At 39.1% G+C, this 20,763-nt stretch overlaps 2 protein-coding genes across 6 annotated transcripts in view; both read left to right on the top strand.

Annotated features, from left to right (window-relative positions):
- The first annotated feature begins 3,097 nt into the window (after window positions 1-3,097).
- LOC147842230 (CASP8 and FADD-like apoptosis regulator) lies at window positions 3,098-12,280 on the top strand. 2 transcript variants are annotated; one of them, XM_087267255.1, is made up of 7 exons: window positions 3,098-3,213; window positions 4,484-4,783; window positions 6,166-6,271; window positions 6,619-6,754; window positions 8,409-8,464; window positions 10,884-10,956; window positions 11,301-12,280. In XM_087267255.1, exons 2-7 carry the CDS (start codon window positions 4,497-4,499, stop codon window positions 11,327-11,329), a joined length of 687 nt encoding a protein of 228 aa, XP_087123381.1. In that variant the 5' UTR covers window positions 3,098-3,213; window positions 4,484-4,496; the 3' UTR covers window positions 11,330-12,280. The 2 variants fall into 2 exon arrangements, with proteins under 2 accessions (XP_087123381.1, XP_087123382.1); XM_087267256.1 differs by lacking the exon at window positions 10,884-10,956.
- Window positions 12,281-12,811: 531 nt separating this feature from the next.
- Window positions 12,812-20,763, top strand: part of dip2a (DIP2 acetate--CoA ligase A) — a 133,183-nt gene continuing 125,231 nt past the window's right edge. For all 4 annotated transcript variants that reach the window (XR_015499011.1, XM_087267241.1, XM_087267240.1 and 1 more), the window contains exon 1: window positions 12,812-13,167. Coding sequence is in view for 3 of the 4 variants with exons in the window: in XM_087267241.1 (XP_087123367.1) it covers window positions 13,050-13,167 (118 nt within the window). In the remaining variant the exon portion in view is untranslated. The remainder of the gene's footprint in view (window positions 13,168-20,763) is intronic.

Raw genomic sequence — 20,763 nt, 5'->3', positions numbered from 1 at the left:
CATTTATTTTTACCTGATTATCCCAGCGACTACCATATGATTCCTTCAGCCAACTAAGCACGAAACTAATCTGCTGTGATTGGTTTGATGACCCCGTCTGTTGTGATTGGTCGATTGCATTCAGCGTGACTCAAAGATGACTCGATGCCCATGCATGTGAAAGCCCAATGCAGGAATGCAATAAAGCAATGCAGTTAAACACCAGCATATGCTCTACTCTTCACCCTAAGCCCGAGTAATAACAACGACACGCATTCAGTATTAATGTTTCTCTAATGTTCTAAAACTCTAATGTTCCCTATGCAAATCTAATTAGATCCACTTATTTGGTAAACAAAGCAAGTCTCTTAAATAATATACATCTGCTAAAAGACAGAGAGTATTTGCTGGCAGCTAGCTCTCTGCAACTCTCACATGGTCGCCCACTGAAGCTAAGCAGGGCTGCGTTTGGTCAGTACCTGGATGGGAGACCACATGGGAAAGCTAGGTTGCTGCCAGAAGTGGTGTTAGTGAGACCAGCAGGGGGCGCTCAGCCTGCGGTCTGTGTGTGTCCTAATGCCCCAGTATAGAGTATAGTGACGGGGATGCTATACTGCTCAGTGTGCGCCGTCTTTCGGATGAGATGTTAAACAGAGGTCCTGACTCTGTGGTCGTTAAAAATCCCAGGATGTCCTTCGAAAAAGAGTAGGGGTTTCAACCTGCCATCCTGGCCTAATTGTCCCCAAACCCCCCCCCCCCCCATTGTGTAAAGCGATTTGAGTGCCCAGAAAATCGCTATATAAATGTAAGGAATTATTATTTGTTCACAAGCTGTAAGGTAAATAAACAAACATTTTAATATTAGTCAATAATATTACTGAAATGAATTTTTCCACACATGTACTCAAGTAAAAAAAGAGACTCGATGGCTCTAAAATATATAGATATAGCTCTAAAATATAATCTCACATTGCACACTTTACAATAAGCCTTCATGAGCTAATATATACTAAATGAAGAAAACATTTGAACAGCACATGTGTGCTTTGAATATTTCCTTTCCTTCATCTGTTCATGAAGATGCAAATCTAAGTAAATACGCTGGCCGTGACGCCCTGAGCTGCTCTAGTGACGTCTTCAGGATTTCCTCATCTAATATTGAGTTTCATGATGATGGATTTGGAAATGTGAGGTTTAGTTTAATGAAGGAATGGGATCAAATTGCAGCATTAATCTCCTGTCTTTCTGCTATATGAAAATAGTTATTGATTCTTGAACGTATAAGCAGAAGATGACAGTCATTTCAACACAGTTATAATAATATACTGGTCTTGAATTCTGTATATATTCAATCAGGGTTCAATGCTAAGGATTTTTTCCAATGGCCCGCATATGTGGCTATTTCTTAGCCACGTATTTTAAATAATGTCAAAAATAACGTCTGTGAATCTAGAAATTAAATATTTAAAAAATGTTTAAATGTGTTATAAGTGTTATGCAAACAAGAAGAGCAGTACGGAGAATATGCTGGTATTTCACTGCAAAACAAAAGGTGGCTGACTTGCCAATCTGAGGGCAAACTGTGCAAATCGTCACTCTGTTTTTTTTTTTGTCATATTGTAAACGTCTGCAACAAGATGGTAGAAACATTTTTCTTTTAGCCTCATAATTTGATGTTGCCATCTCTTGGCTGTACTGGATGTTACCAGGTTATGGGAAAAAAATAACAATTTAAAAATAACAACATGGTGTTTATGACTTCACGGAGAAAAAGTCACAAGAAAATGAAACTTTAGTGACAAGGCACCACTGGCCCAACTGGGCCTGTCCTGTCTACTGTCCTGAGTGTCGGGCATGCTGGCCCCGGACCATCGGGCATCCTTACTCTTGAGCCCTGTCAATAGTTCTGTATAAATCTGTTGTTTTACAAAAATATCTTAAATAAAAATAGCTGAAGATTAAATTTACATTTAAGAGAAAAAAGAAAATATAAGGTATAAATTCAGAGAAGTAATTGTATATATTTTGTTATTCGGATGTTTTGCGTAACAGTTTTTTGAAAATAATTAGATTTTTTTGTAGAAATAAATTATAATAATAGTATATTACAAAAATATAATAAAATTGTTTATTCATATTCGTTTATTCAGAAATTTGTGTCATTCACTTAAAACATTTTAGATTGACACATGTAACGTTAAAAACATTTTAAAGCTTTTTCCATTAAAATTAAAAGGTCATGTTTGACAAATTAGGAAATAAATGAGTTTAATTTATATAGTAAATGGATGTTAGTTTTTATTATAGTTGTTGTGTTACCATAGCAACTGTAGAATCACCACAACAGATTAATTACTATAGTTGTTACCATAGCAACTGTAAATTAACCAACAGATTATTTACTATAAATGTTGTTACCATAGCAACTGAAGAATCACCACAACAGATTCATTCAAGTACTTGATTATAGAATGGTTCAAAAACGCTACATTATTTACTGTATTTTCCTATTGTATTTTCTCATGTGGGCATTGTCGGATCTAGAAACATTCGACATTTCCCTGCTGAGAGTTTTATTGTGATTTCTCCTGCCAGTAATAGAGGGCTGAAGGGACTTTACCGCCAACATTAGAGAGTAAAACACCCGACGATCATCATAACACGAGTGTGATTCACAGCTGCTGGACATCTTCACACTTTCTCCAGATAATATAACATAAAGCTGCATATTTATTTATTCAATGCCTAAAGAACAAGACATATTTGGATATTTATACAAATAATTGAACTTCAGCCAGAGAGAAAAAAAATGTTCAGAGCATTACATGTTTTAGGGCTTTTTGTTTTCTACTCCTCCTAAATGGTTCATATATTAGTTAAAGTCATTTATTAAGAAAAAGGGGAGGGGGGGGGGGGGGTTGATCTACAAACCTCCATTTGTCATTTTTGGTACTCTCAAAAACACGAACAATAGAATAATATGTTATCTTCTACAATTTCAAGTTCTCCATTTTAAAAGAGCACGAGAAATGTTTTTTTATTCAATCTTTTAGTCATGTTTAATTCCATCATGATCTCTGTAGTAGTGGGTAATGGATGACGTAGTGGTACATTCCTCACAGAGGCTACTTCCTCTTTCCTTTTCGTCACCGGTTCTGTTAATTATCTGGCGCTCCTTTCCTCATCAAAATGTACATTTCCTCATTCCGACATTTCTCACGATCCACACAGGAGGTAAGATTTACCCTTTTATCCTTTAACTGCAGGATATTTTATGATAAAACCCGCTCTGCATATTAAACCCATGTACGCGCTCACAATCTCCACACGCCAAACACTACAGACACTAATATAACGTGTATCTGATATGAGTGTATCTACATGTAATGATAATGGTATTAAACTGACTGTCATCTAAATTAAATAAATAAACAAAGCAGTGGATTTTATTGAGATAATGCGGTGTTTTATGAATGGTGGTGATGATGATATCAATTAACCCTTTGGTGGCCATTTTGTTTATGAATGGATTCATTGATAGTTGTGTCATTAACACTGCCCTGTCTGTGTGAAGCTGTTCTTCTTCTGCGTTTACTTTCACCAGGGGTTTATTATTTAAATAACTTTTTCTCTTGTAATAATTAACATGGGCAGCACTGTGGCTCAGTGGTCGCTGGTTCGAAGGTCTCTAATTTGAGTCCCAGTTGGGTCAGTTAATGCGTGGAGTTTGCATGTTCTCCCCGTGTTGGCGTGGGTTTCCTCTGGGTGCTCTGGTTTCTCTCACAGTCCAAACACATGCGCTATAGGGGAACTGATCAACTAAACTGGCCGTAGTTTATGAGTGTGTGTGTATGGGTGTTTCCCAGTACTGGAACTGCGTTTGCTGTGTATAATATATAATGAAATAGTTGGTGGTTCATTCCACTGTGGCGATCTTTGATGTATAAAGGGACTTAGCCGAAGGTAAATTAATTAATGAATTTTAACATGTTTGATTTATGTTCCCCATGTTTTTATTTGTTTATTTATTTATTTATTTACTGAATTAATACAATAATATAATGTTACTGTGGAAATGAGCCTCCACACATTGGACATTTGAAAATTTAATTTATTTAAAAAGGAAATCATTTATTTAAAGAATTGTGTATAATAATAATTTAATCATTCATTCATTCATGTTGTTTTCGGCTCAGTCATCATGGATCGCCACAGCGGAATGAACCGTCAACTTATCCAGCATATGTTTTACGCAGCGGCTGGCCCTCCAGCTGCAACCCAGTACTGGGAAAAACTCATTCACAAACACATACTCGTACACTACGGCCAATTTAATTTATCATTTCTTGCTGTGAGGCCACAATGCTAACCACTGAGCCACCGTGTCGCCTACTATTTTTTTATCATTTTAATTGTATGCTTCTGCTGTCAGGTAAAGCTAATGTACTGACTGTATGTGTGTGTGTGTGTGTGTGTGTGTGTGTGTGTGTGTGTGTGTTCTCAGGTCAGCGTTGGTGATGTCGGCTGTGTGTCGCTCCGTCAGTCAGATCTTAGCTGAGCTCAGTGCTGATGAGTGTCGGAGGATCTGCTATCTGTGCGGCGCTCTGGACACACACTCAGAGCTCACACACTCCTCAGAGCTCAGAGTCTGCACACACTCGCTGCTGTGCCGGAGCGAGCGTGTGTTTCTGCTGGAGCTCCTGCTGAGGGTCAAACGCTACGATCTGCTCAGAGGAGTGTTGAAGAGCAGCAGGAGCACGGCGGAGACACTGCTGAAGAACCAGCGCACACTGCCGGAATACAGGTGAGCAGACTAGCAACTGTAGAACCACCACAACAGATCAATTACTGTAGTTGTGTTACCATAGCAACTGTAGAATCACCACAACAGATCAATTACTGTAGTTGTGTTACCATAGCAACTGTAGAATCACCACAACAGAATAATTACTGTAGTTGTTGTTGTCCCCATAGCAACTGTAGAATCACTACAACAACAGTTTAATTGCTATAGTTGTGTTACCATAGCAACTGTAGAATCACCACAACAGATCAATTACTGTAGTTGTTGTTGTCACCATAGCAACTGTAGAATCACCACAACAGATCAATTACTGTAGTTGTTGTTGTCACCATAGCAACTGTAGAATCACTACAACAACAGTTTAATTGCTATAGTTGTGTTACCATAGCAACTGTAGAATCACCACAACAGATCAATTACTATAGTTGTTGTTGTCACCATAGCAACTGTAGAATCACTACAACAACAGTTTAATTGCTATAGTTGTGTTACCATAGCAACTGTAGAATCACCACAACAGATCAATTACTGTAGTTGTGTTACCATAGCAACTGTAGAATCACCACAACAGATCAATTACTGTAGTTGTGTTACCATAGCAACTGTAGAATCACCACAACAGAATAATTACTGTAGTTGTTGTTGTCCCCATAGCAACTGTAGAATCACTACAACAACAGTTTAATTGCTATAGTTGTGTTACCATAGCAACTGTAGAATCACCACAACAGATTAATTACTGTAGTTGTTGTTGTCACCATAGCAACTGTAGAATCACCACAACAGATCAATTACTGTAGTTGTTGTTGTCACCATAGCAACTGTAGAATCACTACAACAAGTTTAATTGCTATAGTTGTGTTACCATAGCAACTGTAGAATCACCACAACAGATCAATTACTATAGTTGTTGTTGTCACCATAGCAACTGTAGAATCACTACAACAACAGTTTAATTGCTATAGTTGTGTTACCATAGCAACTGTAGAATCACCACAACAGATCAATTACTGTTGTGTTACCATGGTAACTGTAGAATCACCACAACAGATTAATTACTCTAGTTGTTGTGTTACTATAGCATTACTGTAGTTATCTTATCTCCAATGTATCTTACGTTTTCACCTGACAAATTAACCAAATGAATGAGAGTTGACCAAATGATCAATGTTTCTTGTAATTTACTAATGAAAATAGTGAATTTACCATTAATACAGACTCTCCGTTCACTGTGGGCATCAGATTTTTGCAGGCATTCCCCGAGTCAGAAAATGGGTTTTTTTGTTTTGTTTTGATTTGAAGAAAATCATGGCTTAGTCACTGTTTGTTTGTCCAGCTCTTTAGTGAAACGCAGAGATTTTAATCCAATTTTGTGTCTTCAGAGTCCTGATGTGTGATGTTAGTGAGGAGATGGACACGGAGGACCTGAAGTCTCTGATATTCCTGCTGAGAGACACGTTACCAAAACACAAACTGCAGAATGTCCAGGTAACACTGAGCTCTTAAGACTTGTTTGTTTCTATATTTAAAGGGACAGGTCACTCAAAAATGAACATTCACTCGTTATTTACTCTCCTTCAAGTGGTTCCAAACCGGTTTACGTTTCACTAAAGAAGATAATTTGAAGAATGCTGGAAACCTGTAACTATTAATTTCCATTCAAAATATCTTGTCTAGTGTTCAACAGAAGAAAGAAACTCATAAATGATGACAGAATTGGGTGAACTGTGCCTTTAAGGTTGTACTTAAAGAAGTTAAACAACTGTAACTGCCTGTGTTGTTAAGCTCCACTGATGCTCTGTATGACTGAACAGTGGTTTATTGCTGTATTGTAGAGTTTACTGGATATCGTGGTGGATCTGGAGAAGCTGGAGCTGATCTCGGGTCAGAAGCTGGAGTTTCTGGAGCAGATCCTGATGTCCATACGCAGAACTGACCTCGCCAACAAGATCAGACGCTTCCAGCAGACCTGTGAGTTTATCAGTCACTATATATACATGTATAAATAAGGTACAGAAGTATATAACCGTACATCCCTCACAGTGCACTTCAGACATTTATTTACTGTCATCATGGCCAAGACAACAGAAATGTGTTATTAGAAATTAGTCATTAAAACTATTATGATTAGAAAATACTGTCAGATAAATAGCAGACGCTTTATTTTATTCTCCAGATCTGTGCTGAACTATCTGCTGCTGCTTTCAGTAGTATGGCAATAAATGTTCTGTAAAACAGCATTCAGACTCACATTATTAACCTTTAACACTGTATAAAGCACATGAGGTGTAGCTGAGCTGATCATTGTCAGTTTTCTGTTGTTCAGCTGTGAGAAATAGCCGCTTCTAATATATAATTTCAGGTGTTGTTTGGGACAAAATCTCCTTTTAATATGGGAAATATTACTGCTATCGCCTGCCCTTGCTTTTATGTAGACCATGACTTAAATCAGCCTTTAGGCTCAATAGTCGGGCACACTCCTGTTGATGTCGTCAGTCAGGCAACCTACGCTTGCACGTGTTTTAAACCAGGAGTGCAATACCTAGTTCAACCACTGGGTGTGCTGTAAGATACACAAGTAGAGTCACAGCCTACTGGTAATTACACAATAATGTAAATATTAATATATAACACTGTTTTAATGTGTATAGACTGATTTCACACGGCCGACATTTCTAAAAGCGAAATCGAGGCTCCTGTGGGAAGAAACCCGGAAGTATCGTTGGGAGTTACATAGGAACGTTGTGTAGCTGGCTGTATATCTCATCAGCGAAGAGAAAGTGGCACAAATTTATAATTTCACCGCCTTCCGAGCAACCCGAAGGTCTGTTCTGAATGAATGGCGCAAATAAAAAGAGATATCAGAGGTCAAGTTAAGGGAAATGGCACTAGTTAGCTCACGTTTTCCTTCCCCAACACACGTTTTAGATGCCATTTATCAAACTCAAGTTAATGAATTGATTCTTTTACTATATCAGACTTGTCACGATACTGAATTAACAGAAAAAACATCAATTTCCCGCTAACATTTAAGGCACTGTTGATGACTTTCTTAAAACAGCGCTGATTTGCCATTGTGTTCACCAGTGCTCAACAGAAATGACTGTGATTGGCCGAGAAGGTCATCAGTTCACCCTCCACTGTTTACAGAGTACAAACACAGACAAGCGATCTGCTTGATGATTCGACTGATCTTATCAGCAAGAAGGTCGCTGGTTCGAGCCCAAGCTGGGTCAGTTGGTGTTTCTGTGTGGAGTTTGCATGTTCTCCCAGTGTTGGCGTGGGTTTCCTCCGGGTGCTCCGGTTTCCCCCACAGTCCAAACACATGCGCTATAGGAGAACTGATCAACTAAATTGGCCATAGTGGATGAGTGTGCATGGGTGTTTCCCAGTACTGGGTTGCGGCTGGAACAAAAAGAGTTGTAATGACACTCATAATTACAGCAGATTTAGATTGACTTCCACATCTCTGATGTGTGGAGGAGTTATGTGTGACAGACAGACAGTTTTTCTGACTCGGTTCCTCTTTCTGCATCATCGTCGTCTATAATGGGGTGTTCTGGGACTTTCACATGCAGGGTTTCCTCTGGTTTCGTTTCTCTTCTAATAGAAAATTCTTTTACAGCACAAATGACCAAACAAGGCTCCGCTGACAGACCTCAGACCTGCGCAAAACCACAGGTGAGAGCTCAGCCGACTGCTCATCTGTCATTTCTCTGTGATGCTCACTCATGAAGACAGCACTATTGGCCCTCGTGTGAATTGATTTATTTTTTTCAAATAGTTCACAAGTGAAGTCAGAACATTTTCACAGTATTTCCTCTAATATTTGTTCTTCTGAAGAAAGTCTTACTGGTTTTATTTGGGCCAGAATAAAAGCAGTTAATTGTTTTAAAGCCATGTTAAGCTCAATATTATTCGCCCCTTCAGCAATATTAGTGTTGGATTGTCTCCAGAACAAACCACTGTTATACAATGACTTGCCTAATTACCCTAACTTTACCCTAATTACCCTAGTGAAGCCTTTACATGTCACTGTAAGCTGAACACTAGTGTCTTGAAGAATATCTAGTCTAATATTATGTGCTGTCATCATGGAGAAGAGGAAACAAATCAGTTATTAGAAATCAGTTATTAAAACAATTATGTGCAGAAATGTGTTGACGAAAAATGTCTCTGTTAAACAAAAACTAACTAGATATTAAACTTTGAAGACAAACTTTATAGTAGCTTGAGTTAGCCATGTTATTAGCATGTTTTAAGTATTACTTAACATGTTTTTAGCATGAAATAGCATGTCGCTAGTATTGTTTCAGCATGTCTAGTATAAACTAGCATGATTCTTGTATGAATTCACATGCTAGTAGCAGGAATTAGCTTGTTATTAAAATGTTTCTAGTTTGAATTAGCATGTTGCTAGCAAGGTTTAGTATGCTGTTAGCATGGTTCTAGTTTGAATGAGCATGTTGCTAGCTTGATTTAAGCGTAAATTATCTTGTTATTAGAATGCTTCAAGTATAAATTAGCATGGTGCTAGCAAGAATTAGCATCTTGTTATACTGTTACTGATAGTGTTACCGTTACAGATACTGATATTGTTATAGACACAGATACTGATACTGTTACGATACTGATACCGTTACCGACACTGATACCAATACTGATACCATTACAATACTCATACCAATAATGACACTGATACTGTTACCACTAGTGATACTATTACAGTACTGATAGTGTTACAGAGACCTATTACTGACAGTTACCGATACTCATACTGTTACATTACTAATACCTTTACTGACACTGATACTATTACGTTACTGATACTGTTACCAATACTGGTAACATTACAGATACCGTTACCGATACTGATTCTGTTATAATACCGATACCGACACTCATACCGCTACTGATACCATTAACGACACTGTTACCGATACTGATACCGTTTCTGACACTGAATTACAGATACTTATAACGTTAAAAATACTGATACCGTTACAGACACGAATACCGTTACCAATAATGGTACTGTTACCGATACTGAAACCGTTTTTGACACTGATACTGTTACCAATACTGTTACAGATAGCATTACAGACACTGTTACTGTTACAGATGCTAATATAGATACCTTTACAGATACTAATACTGTTACGAACGGATACCGTTACCAATACTGATACGGTTACAGACACTAATACCGGTTCTGAGACAGTTACCGACACTGATGCCATTACCGATACTGATAACGCTACAGATACTAACACCTTTACTGATACCGATACCATTACTGACACTGATACTGTAACCAACACTGCTACTGTTAAAGTTACCACTACCAATACGGTTACAGACACTAATACTGGTACTGATACATTTACCGACACTGATACCATTACCGATATTGATACCTTTACAGAGACTGAAACGTTACAAAACTAATACCATTACTGACACTGATACCACTGATACCACATACACCATCACAGATACTAATATTGTTACGATACTGATACCGTTACAAATACTGATACTGCAATCGACACTGATACCGCTACTGATATTGTTACAGACAATATTAATGATACAGATACCATTACTGACACCGATACTGATACCGATACTCCTAACAATACAGATGTTGGTCAATTTTGAACAGTAGTAATCAATACAAGCAATATTTCTGCAATAAATTTATTCTACTAATCATGAGTCTATTAAACAATCATCAAGAAAAATCTGATATGAAAATCTCCAAAGCAGATCATTGCGCTTGTTTTAAGGAAAATCTCCATTCATTTAGTCTCATTATTTCTGAAAACAAGACAATATTATTTGCTTGTCTGCAAAATGCTTCTTAATTTACCAATGTGTAAAAATTTGGACTAGAAACAAGAGAAAAGGACATTAATAAGGACATGAGTAGTTAATAACAAGCACATTTTTAGATGCAAAGCAGCAGTACAGCAGAAGTACTCGTATAGACAGTGTCCAGTGGCAGTGTGTTGTGTGCAGACTGCAGATACAGTGAGGTGGTGAAAGTGTGTGTCAGATGGTTATCAGTGTGTTTAAAGCTGATCTGATGTCTGAACAGGAGCAGGCGTGCAGTGTTCACAGAGAGCCCAGAGGAGTGTGCTTAATCCTGGACTGCATCGCCACTGAAGCAGGTCAGAAAAGCGCAACCTACATCTACTCTACTGCTCTTATCAACACATCTCTTCTGCTCTGTATATAAATCACTTCTATATGGAGTTTAAGCACAGTAGTGTGTCAGCAGTGTGTGAATATCTCCAGTCTCTAATGATAAACATGCATGAATTGTATTTGTTCTACTCAGACTTGATCAAATCAGTCTGCAGAAACACTTTGATCGACATTCTCTCTTTGTACGTGTCATCAGAGATGGGAAGCGAATAAGACTTTCTCCAGAAGAAAGAATATTATGGGAAATACTGTGAATAATTCCTCACTCCTGCACTCTGTAATGATGAATGTGTTTGTGTGTTTTCAGACAGGCTGATCTGCAGTAAAGCGCAGTAAACCAGCACAACCGTCAGTCTGCAGGATCTCAGTACTCTCTGATCCTGAGGAAGAAGCTTTATTTGGGCTTATCTTCACCCACAGACTCACCTTTACCAGCAGATTACCCCGTTTATATATATATATACATACATACATACATGCATACAATTGAAGTCAGAATATTCGCCCCCCTTTGATTTGTTTTTTCTTTTTTAAATATTTCCCAAATGATGTTGAACAGATTGAGGAAATGTTCACAGTATGTCTGATAATATTTGTTCTTCTGGAGAAAGTCTTATTTGTTTTATTTCGGGAAAAGATAAACTACAGTTACAATATTATTATGATAATATACGAAAGCCACTGTAAGAACATAAACAAAAACACTTTAATCAGTAGATGATCACGAGTGAGAGTTCAGGGATAATTAAACCGCTGTAAATATCTGCGGTTTACAGTTACCGTATCAGGCGTTAAGTGTTAAACTGAAGGCAGCTGATTGTGAACACCTGATCCTTGTGTGTTTTTGTTCTCATCATAATGGTGTCGGTATCAATTGTATCAATTCTGATGCTCCCGAGGCTCTGTGTCTGTAGTGTGCAGCGTTGTCCACATGTGGGCAGTGTTGTGCAGCACTGTCTGTCTGTCAACTGCTGAACTGACTGTCCTTATTTCAATTATTTTTAAATATTTTAATTCAAGATTTGAAGAGTGCTGCTGTTTATTGTATTCTCATTCAATACGAATGTACTTTTTATTGTTATTTTGCAAATTTTTTGTGCATATATTAAAGTTTACATCCGTTACCGGAATACAACCCCAATTTATGGCTTGTGCAAGAATAATGTGACTGTAAATCAGATTGTAATAGAGTGCATATTTTAATATGATATTACAGAACAATTTAAGAGGACAGAATATTTATATTTCAATACTTATCTCTGAATAAATGACAAATATGATCATCTATTATTGTTGTCGTCTGTATTTTTGTGGTTATTTGTGTGATGCATGTTCATTAATAAACTGTGATGTTTTTAAATGATGTATTGCATATTTATTACAAACACTGCTGATATAATGCATTAACACATACACAAATAAACACAGTTTGAGTAATCAATAGCTTGATAATGAATAAACTCCTGCTTTAAAAGTGTTATTATAGACGTTTTAGACATCAACATGGTTTCTAATGACACCTTCTATAAAGTAAATGAGCCTCAAGTTGTCAGTCAGTGATGCTGCAGGTAAAGGAGGGTTAATATACATTGTGTACAGTAGAAGAACAATGTTTATGGATAGTCCATGCTCACCAATTTCAAGGTGTGTGTGTTTATATATATATATATATATATATATATATATATATATATATATATATATATATATATATATACATATGAGTGTGTGTTATTGCGCGCGCGCGTGTGGTATGTGTGTGTGTGTGTGCTATTGCGCGCGCGCGTGTGTGTAGGTGAGTCAGGAATCAGGATCTCTGCAGTGGCGCTGGTGTCTCGCTCAGGATCGGAGTTACCGCGAGTTTCTCTTTGTTTCTCGGAGAATCAGACGGAAATCTGCCGGCATGAGTCCGGCTTGAAGAAGGGAAGGGTGTGGTGTGGTGTGGACCCGCACCAGCGCGCGTCTCCGGCGGTCTGTATGCGCGCGCCCCGCCGCTCCGCTCCGCACATCTGCCCGCGGTGAGAGACGCGACGCCCCGAGCCGCAGCAGCAGCAGCATGGCCGAGCGCGGATCCGGAGTGCTGATGATGCTGCTGGAGCCCCCGGCCCTCGCCATGACCCTGCCGGCGGAGGTGCGCGAGAGGCTGGCGGAGCTGGAGCTGGAGCTGTCCGAGGGTGAGTGTCGGAGCTCCGGCCTGCACTGGAGCGGCGACCGGGGATTATTATGGGTTGCTGATATGGCATATGCCTCTGTATGCGCGGTGTTTGTCATGCTGAAGATGGGGTTTAACCCTATAGAGCCTTCTGGGGTTGAATTAAAGTTGGTTTTATATTCGAGCATTCGCTCATTTCTGAGCAGTGACAACTCATGGCACACTCCCTATATGTGAATACTGGCTCTGAAATAGCATGTAGATACGACTTCATAACAACACGAGCTCTGTTTAATTGACTGGGAACAGTTCTGGGCTGCTTGGCTAATATGATTTCACTGTATTTAGAATTGGAGAATCATATTTTCTGATATTATATTGTGAAGGAGAGAGTCCAGATGAGTGAATATCAAAGCTACTTGACCTCAGTGTGTGTCTGCTGATGATGGTGATGGTGTTTAACCCTGTAAAGCCTGCTGGGATTTATTATTGAAAGCTTTCGCACACAATTCACTGCACTGCAAAAAATACTTTTCTATTTTTTTGTCTAGCCGAGATGTCGTAAAACTCTTAAATTAAGAAGCATTTTCTAGACAAGCAATAAATAGTGTCTTGTTTAAAGTTTTTACTTAACCCCTCCTCCAAAATAATCAGCCAATGGGGTAAGCAGAATAATCTTATGTCAGAGCTAAAGCTGGATTATTTTGCTTCCTCCATTAGCAGATCATTTAGCTTGACTTAAAGTAAAAACTCGCTTAATTAAGACAATATTCTTTGCTTGTCTAGAAAATGCTTCTTGATTTAGGTGTTTTTTGATATTTGGACTAGAAACAAGACATAAACCAAGTGAGAAAAGCAGCAGTTGTACAAATTCATGAAGTTTATAACTTGAAATTAAATGTTTCAGCCCTTTTCCTTGACAATTATTGTTACTATTTGAGTTATGAAAGCCGTAATGCATCAATAAATGCTAATAATTGTAGAGAAAGTTAATGACTTAGTTTCTAGCGTCTGACTTTTGCTTGAACTGTTTATTTTCTGATGATGGTGTCAGGCTTGATAGGGTTAATGCAGGTTTATTGCTGTGTCAGCACTGCGTCTGTTCACTAGTCACTGCCACTGAAAGCAATTAGCGGCTAATAAAATGATGCACTGCAAAGAAGTGCAGAGGCGCTGTCTCGTTTCTATCGCAGATATCTACAAATTCTTAAATCAAGAAGTATTTTCTAGACAAACACAAAATATTGTCTTGTTTTCAGAAATAAAAAGTAGAAATGAAGTGAGTTTTTTACTATAAAATAATGTTCGTTTTGGTTTGAAATAAGATTACTCCAACACAGGCTCAATCTGAAAATGTAGCCTTATATAGGTTTCTGGAGATCTCGAATTATGTAGCCAGAAGTATGCATAGCTGCATTTTTTCGTTAAAACGAACAATACTTGGCGGCATGACATCGTTCCTTTTCACACCAGCTGACCGCTTACCTGCATGTGGATGGCTTTTCTACTGTTACCAGTTTGCTCAGTAGCTCGCCATGTACGTTGAGACTTGAGACGGTTGGAGTCTAAACGGTTCCAGAAAGCAGGAAAGACAAAAGCAAAAGCCAAAAAATTAAATAGGCAAGTAAATAGCAGGTTGAGAACGTGGTAAAATCTGAAAACGTGGTAAAAAATCAGACGAGGGCTTTTCTTTTTCTGGATTGCTTTTGAAAACACTATTGGTTGGGTTTAGGAAAGGAGGAGGGTGGGTCAATCGGTGCTTTTCACAATTCATATGGTTAGGTTTAGGGAAAGAGTGTTTAGCAGGAGGGTGGGTCAGTCGATTGGTCAGTCAGTCAGCCGACAGCGGCCTCTGGTGGATGTACATGAGAACAGCAGGCGTGAATGGCACTTGCAAGAGAAATTTGAGATGTGAATAGTATACACTTCGGCCTCTCAAACAAAACCTGCAAAAGCTCCTGGGATGTATTTGATGCTCTTCAGAAATGAATATGGGGATGTGTTTTCAGAATGAGCCTGGGTTGGATTGTTTTGCTCTCCCCGCTGTCAGATTATTCTGCTGGTTTACAGGAGAAACTCGCCTAATTTTGATTCACCATTTCTGAAAACAAACGCTATTTTGTCCATGAAAAGCTTCTGGATGTAGGAATGTTTGTGTATTTGTGGCAGAAACTGAAAGTGAAGGCATGTTCTGCAGTGTGATGTGCTGGTTTGGTTGGTTTAGTCCTGCTGTTGGCAGCTTCATCCTCATGCTCAGATGTTCAGGAGTTTTAGATGAACACACACTCATGATTTATGACTGTAGAGATCTGGATTTTTCTCTCTGCTGTGTGTGTGTGTGTGTGTGTGTGTGTGTGTGTGTGTGTGTGTGTGTGTGTGTGTGTGTTATCTCTGGATGTGGAAATTTCTGATGAGATCTAGTGTGTTTTGCATGCAGTGTTTGGTGTGTGAGGTTTGCAAGTCTTCCTGAAGCGATAGGAGCACTGATACACCTGTAGGTTCTCATGTAAAGTGATTTATCCGTGAACTGTGGCTACAGATCCAGGGCCTCTGTTTTTATTTTTATTTTACTTCAATTTTAACATTATTGTAGTATGAAGCAATACTATAGTGCTTTGTTCTGATCACCAGCGATCTCGTGGGTACAGAGTGTTGGAGAACCACAATTCTGCCATGATTAACCAACTTCAACTCCTCGTACCTTGCACACACCGGTTCCTCATTCCCCCTGATTACACACACAGCCAGTAACCCATCATCAGGCTGAGCCTTGTTTTACCTAAAGCATCACAAAGTGGTTTCCTTGTTGTGTTTTCCTGGCCGTGTTTCCAGACCCTCGCTCTGTTCATTGATTTTTGCTGTTAGCCATCTGAACCGATCTCTTGCCTGCCTTTGACTACTCTTTTGGATTGATATTTATGATTATGTTTACTCCTGTGATTGACCCCCGCTTGCGTGACTATTCTCTGGCCATGGTAACACAACAGCTACAGTAATTGATATGTTGTGGCAATTCTAAAGTTGCTATGGAAACAGCAACTATAGTAATGAATCTGTTGTAGTGATTCTGAAATTGCTATGGTAACACAACAACTGTAGTAATTAATCTATTGTGGCGATTCTACAGTTGCTATGGCAACGCAATGACAGTAATCAATCTGTTGTGGTGATTCTGCAGTTGCTATGGTAACACAACAACTGTAGTAATTAATCTGTTGTGGCGATTCTACAGTTGCTATGGTAACACAATGACGGTAATTAATCTGTGGTGATTCTACAGTTGCTATGGTAACACAATGACGGTAATTAATCTGTGGTGATTCTACAGTTGCTATGGTAACACAATGACGGTAATTAATCTGTGTTGATTCTACAGTTGCTATGGTAACACAACAACTATAGTGATTAATCTGTTGTGGCGATTCTACAGTTGCTATGGTAACACAACAACGACGGTAATAAATCTGTTGTGGTGATTACAGTTGCTATGGTAACATAACAATGACAGTAATTAAACAAATGAGCCTTTACTGTAGTTTTCTACAACTATAGGGTATGTTACACTACTTTTTACTGTAGTAAAAAATAAAGTATACCACAGTATTTATATCAGTTCACTATAGTTTTATTGTGTATATGTTTATGTCTGAGTGCGAGTGTGTGTTTATATGAGTGTGCGTATGTATTGAATGTTTGTTAGCGTGTGTATATGAGTGAGCTAGTGCGTATAAGCGTTTAATAGTGTGTATGTGTGTGTGTTATTGTGTGTGCATATGAGTATGTGTGTGTGTGTGTGTGTGTGTGTTAGTTTGTGTATACGAGTGTGAGTTGTTTCCTCCTCTCTGAGTGAATGAGAGTGTAACACTGTGATCTGATGGAGTTGTCAGAGTCGGCTGTCTGCAGTTTCTTCATCTGGATGTCTGTTTAAACCTGCGCTCTGGTCATTAAAGATCATTAATTGACTGTCATTCATTATAATGATGAGTTCTGCTGAGTCAGCGGCTCTATTGTGGAGGATTATGTGTGGAATAAAGCATACAGACGGCCTGAGTATGTCCCTGTGAAGGACAAATATACGCTTCCAGTTAAGGAGCAGCTCTCACGGTGATCAATATCACACCGCTTTTAGAGGCTTTTGCATCTGAACTCTTCATATATAAAGCAGTAACTCGGGTCTGAAAGGTGCAGAGCTGAAGCTGAAGTGTCCTACATACACACTTTTGCTCATGTTTGCTGAAGACCCAGTTTCTCCAGTGGCGGAGGAAATTTTCTCTGCTGCAGTCTTTAAATGGAGTCAGAATGAGTCTAAAATAGCAGCAGCTCATCCTGTCAGGACAGAATCACACAGAAGTACACACGCATGCATGATTATCTTTAATATTCACTTTTATAATAATGTAATGCAAGTGAACAACACAAATAAACACAGCAGGGCTGCAGTCCGCTTCCTGTTTGCGTATGCAGAACTTCCTGTCCTGCCATTGTTTTCCTGACATCATCAGGTTTGTTTCATTGTGCATTTAAAGACACAGTGCGTAATTTTGGCACACGGTGGGCGTGTATCCACAACAAACAAAGGTGTAGTGTTTTTATGTGAAATTTATGGGTCCGTTTGAATTTCTGGAACGAATGACACAGTGTGTAGTTTTCTCCACTAGAGGGTGTGTATTCACAACTAGCAAAGGTGTCATTTTTTAGCTCAAAATTTCATCCATTCATTCATTTTCCTTCAGTTTAATCCTTCTCTAGAAATTTTTAGAGTTGAGTTACATTGCACTTTCATTTGTGTCGACATCGGAAGGTTGTATCTCTGTCTTTCTGACTGATTTCCATAAACATCTTTGCTTTGCCCACATTAAAAAGTACCTTAGTAATTTATAGTAAATACTAAACTATTTACAGTAAAGTCTGTTTTACTGTATATATATTATAGTGTTCACAACCCATTAACAATTGCTCCAGGATACTGTAGTATTAACTATAGTGAACTGATATACTGTAATAAATACTGTACTACAGTAAACTGTGCTGAGTTGTAGTATAATAAAGACTATAGTTGTGGAAAACTACAGTAATGGGTAATTTGTTTATATTACTATAGATATTGTGTTACCATAGCAACTGTAGAATCACCACAACAGACCAATTACTGTATTTGTGTTACCATAGCAACTATAGAATCACCAAAACAGATTAATTACTGTATTTGTGTTACCATAGCAACTATAGAATCACCACAACAGATCAATTACTGTATTTCTGTTACCATAGCAACTATAGAATCACCACAACAGATCAATTACTGTATTTGTGTTACCATAGCAACCGTAGAATCACCACAACAGACCAATTACTGTAGTTGTTGTGTTACTATAGCAACTATAGAATCACCACAATAGATTATTTACAATAGTTGTTGTGTTACTATAGCAACTGTAGAATCGCCACAACAGACCAATTACCGTAGTTGCTGTGTTACTATAGCAACTATAGAATCACCACAATAGATTATTTACAATAGTTGTTGTGTTACCATAGCAACTGTAGAATCACCACTATACAATAGTTGTTGTGTTACCATAGCAACTCTTGAATCGCCACAAGTTAATTACAATAGTGGTTGTGTTACCATAGCAACAGTAGAATCACCACAACAAGTTAGTTACAATCGTTGTTGTGTTTCCATAGCAACTGTAGAATCACCACAACAGATTAAAACAACAACATACTCAAGTACTTTACTATAGTATGATTCAAAAACACTACAGTATTTGCTGTACATCACTATAGGATGTTTTGGTGTGGGCTGGTTGGTTTGGCTCATGGGTAAATGAATGTGCCGTAGTGATGTACTGTAGTCCAGCAGCAGGAGAGTGTGTGTGGTTTATCTTCTATTAAACAACAGATATTTGAGCATTAATTAATGTGCGGTATGCTAGATGAAGAATGAAACTAATACATTTAGTCCTCTTTTTACTGGTTTGGATGCTGTGGTGCTCCAGTTTCAGCATGGTTTGGTTTCTCCTCTGTTATTTAGTGTGTGACAGAGACGGGTGTGATTGAAGCACACCTCCTTCAGAGAGATCTGTCTGTCTGTCAGGTGCTGAAACTCACACAAACACCTTCAGGTCTGAACAGAGGGGATTGTTGGAGGAGCTCGTCTCAGATTCACACTGATAATAATAAACATACAGACTTCCACTGAACTGGCTCTCCCAGAGAAACTCCCCATAGAGCAGGTCACATGCTTCTTAAAGAGACACATCCTCTTAGTCTATGCTGACATCATCTTCAGCAGCTCAAACACTCCAATGGCTAATGGACAGACGGCTGCTGCTCACTCAGGGCTGTTGATTATGCTAATGAGATTGAGAGATGGACACTAGTGGGCGGGGCTGCTGGAGATACTCACACACTGCTGACACACACTACTGTTGCCCACATGATCTGCTCTGTCCGAGGAGCATCTGAAGAGTATTGGGTTTGATTATGAAAGCCTGCTGTGCGCTGGATGTGTTCTGCTGATGTCGGGTCGTCTGTAAATGCCTGTAATGCTGTGTGGTGTCGTGATCCGTGTGCTTCTGCGGGCTCATGCAGACGTGTGGAGCTGTTGACCTGGATCAGGATCAGCGATGGAGAGATGAGGCGTAAACGAGTGCAGGAAGACAAATAGTGTGCATTAACTCCTGCGGCGAGACTGATAGCTCACGCTCGCTCTGCCTCCTCAATTCTGCACTCCTGCCTCCGCTGTCAGGCTGTGTTTGTAAGTAGTACAAGTAAGTAGTGTGTTTGTAAACTAGTAGTTTGTCAAGCAAGTCATCGATTATCAATGATGTTCTTTGAAGTATGAATATGGCGACGCGGTGGCGCAGTAGGTAGTGCTGTCGCCTCACAGCAAGAAGGTCGCTGGTTCGAGCCTCGGCTGGGTCAGTTTTCATTACAGTGTGTGTTCTCCCTGCATTCGCGTGGGTTTCCTCCGGGTGCTCCGGTTTCCCACACAGTCCAAACACATGCGCTATAGGGGAATTGGGTAGGCTAAATTGTCCGTAGTGAATAAGTGTGTGTGGATGTTTCCCAGTGATGGGTTGCAGCTGGAAGTGCATCCGCTAAGTAGAACATATGATGGATAGGTTGGTGGTTCAATCTGCTGTGGCGACCCCAGATTAATAAAGGGACTAAGCTGAAAAGGAAATGAATAGATGAATATAGTATGGAAGCATGCGATTTCGAACACACACTCAAAGTCTCTGATGTTCCTAGAGTGTGTGTGTTTGAGTTTGAGCTGAGATTAGCACACGGGTAATGTTCTCCAGCTCTCTGAAACTGAGCCTTTCAGGCTTTGATCCTGATTGTGGTGTTTTGGTGACTGTCGCTTTAAATGCAAATGAGATTGGGCTCTTTTTAGAAGAGGGCGGAGCTACAGATTGCTGTGTGTAATGTGTATGCATAGTGGCAGATTCAGAAACAAGATATTGGCCGTTTTTTAATATGCCTTCTTGTGTTCTCGTGTCCTCGTGAAACGTCATCAACCGTCGCCAAAGTACTGCTCCAATTCAAAGTTCACATTTTTTCAAGTACAGATGAAGTTCCCGGATGTGTACTTGCTCTGCCGCTTTGG

Source organism: Danio rerio, chromosome 9, assembly GCF_052040795.2.
Source record: "Danio rerio strain M-AB ecotype USA chromosome 9, GRCz13ab, whole genome shotgun sequence".
NCBI classification, from domain to species: Eukaryota; Metazoa; Chordata; class Actinopteri; order Cypriniformes; family Danionidae; genus Danio; species Danio rerio.
This window is presented reverse-complemented; position numbering and strand designations above follow the sequence as displayed.

Bases quoted from the DNA above. Each gene is read 5' to 3' on its own strand.
- LOC147842230 (XM_087267255.1), top strand. From the start codon at position 4,497: ATGTCGGCTGTGTGTCGCTCCGTCAGTCAGATCTTAGCTGAGCTCAGT. The intron at 6,755-8,408 runs GTGAGTTTATCA...ATTCTTTTACAG, and splicing joins CAGACGCTTCCAGCAGACCT to CACAAATGACCAAACAAGGC. The intron at 10,957-11,300 runs GTCAGAAAAGCG...GTGTGTTTTCAG, and splicing joins CTGCATCGCCACTGAAGCAG to ACAGGCTGATCTGCAGTAAA.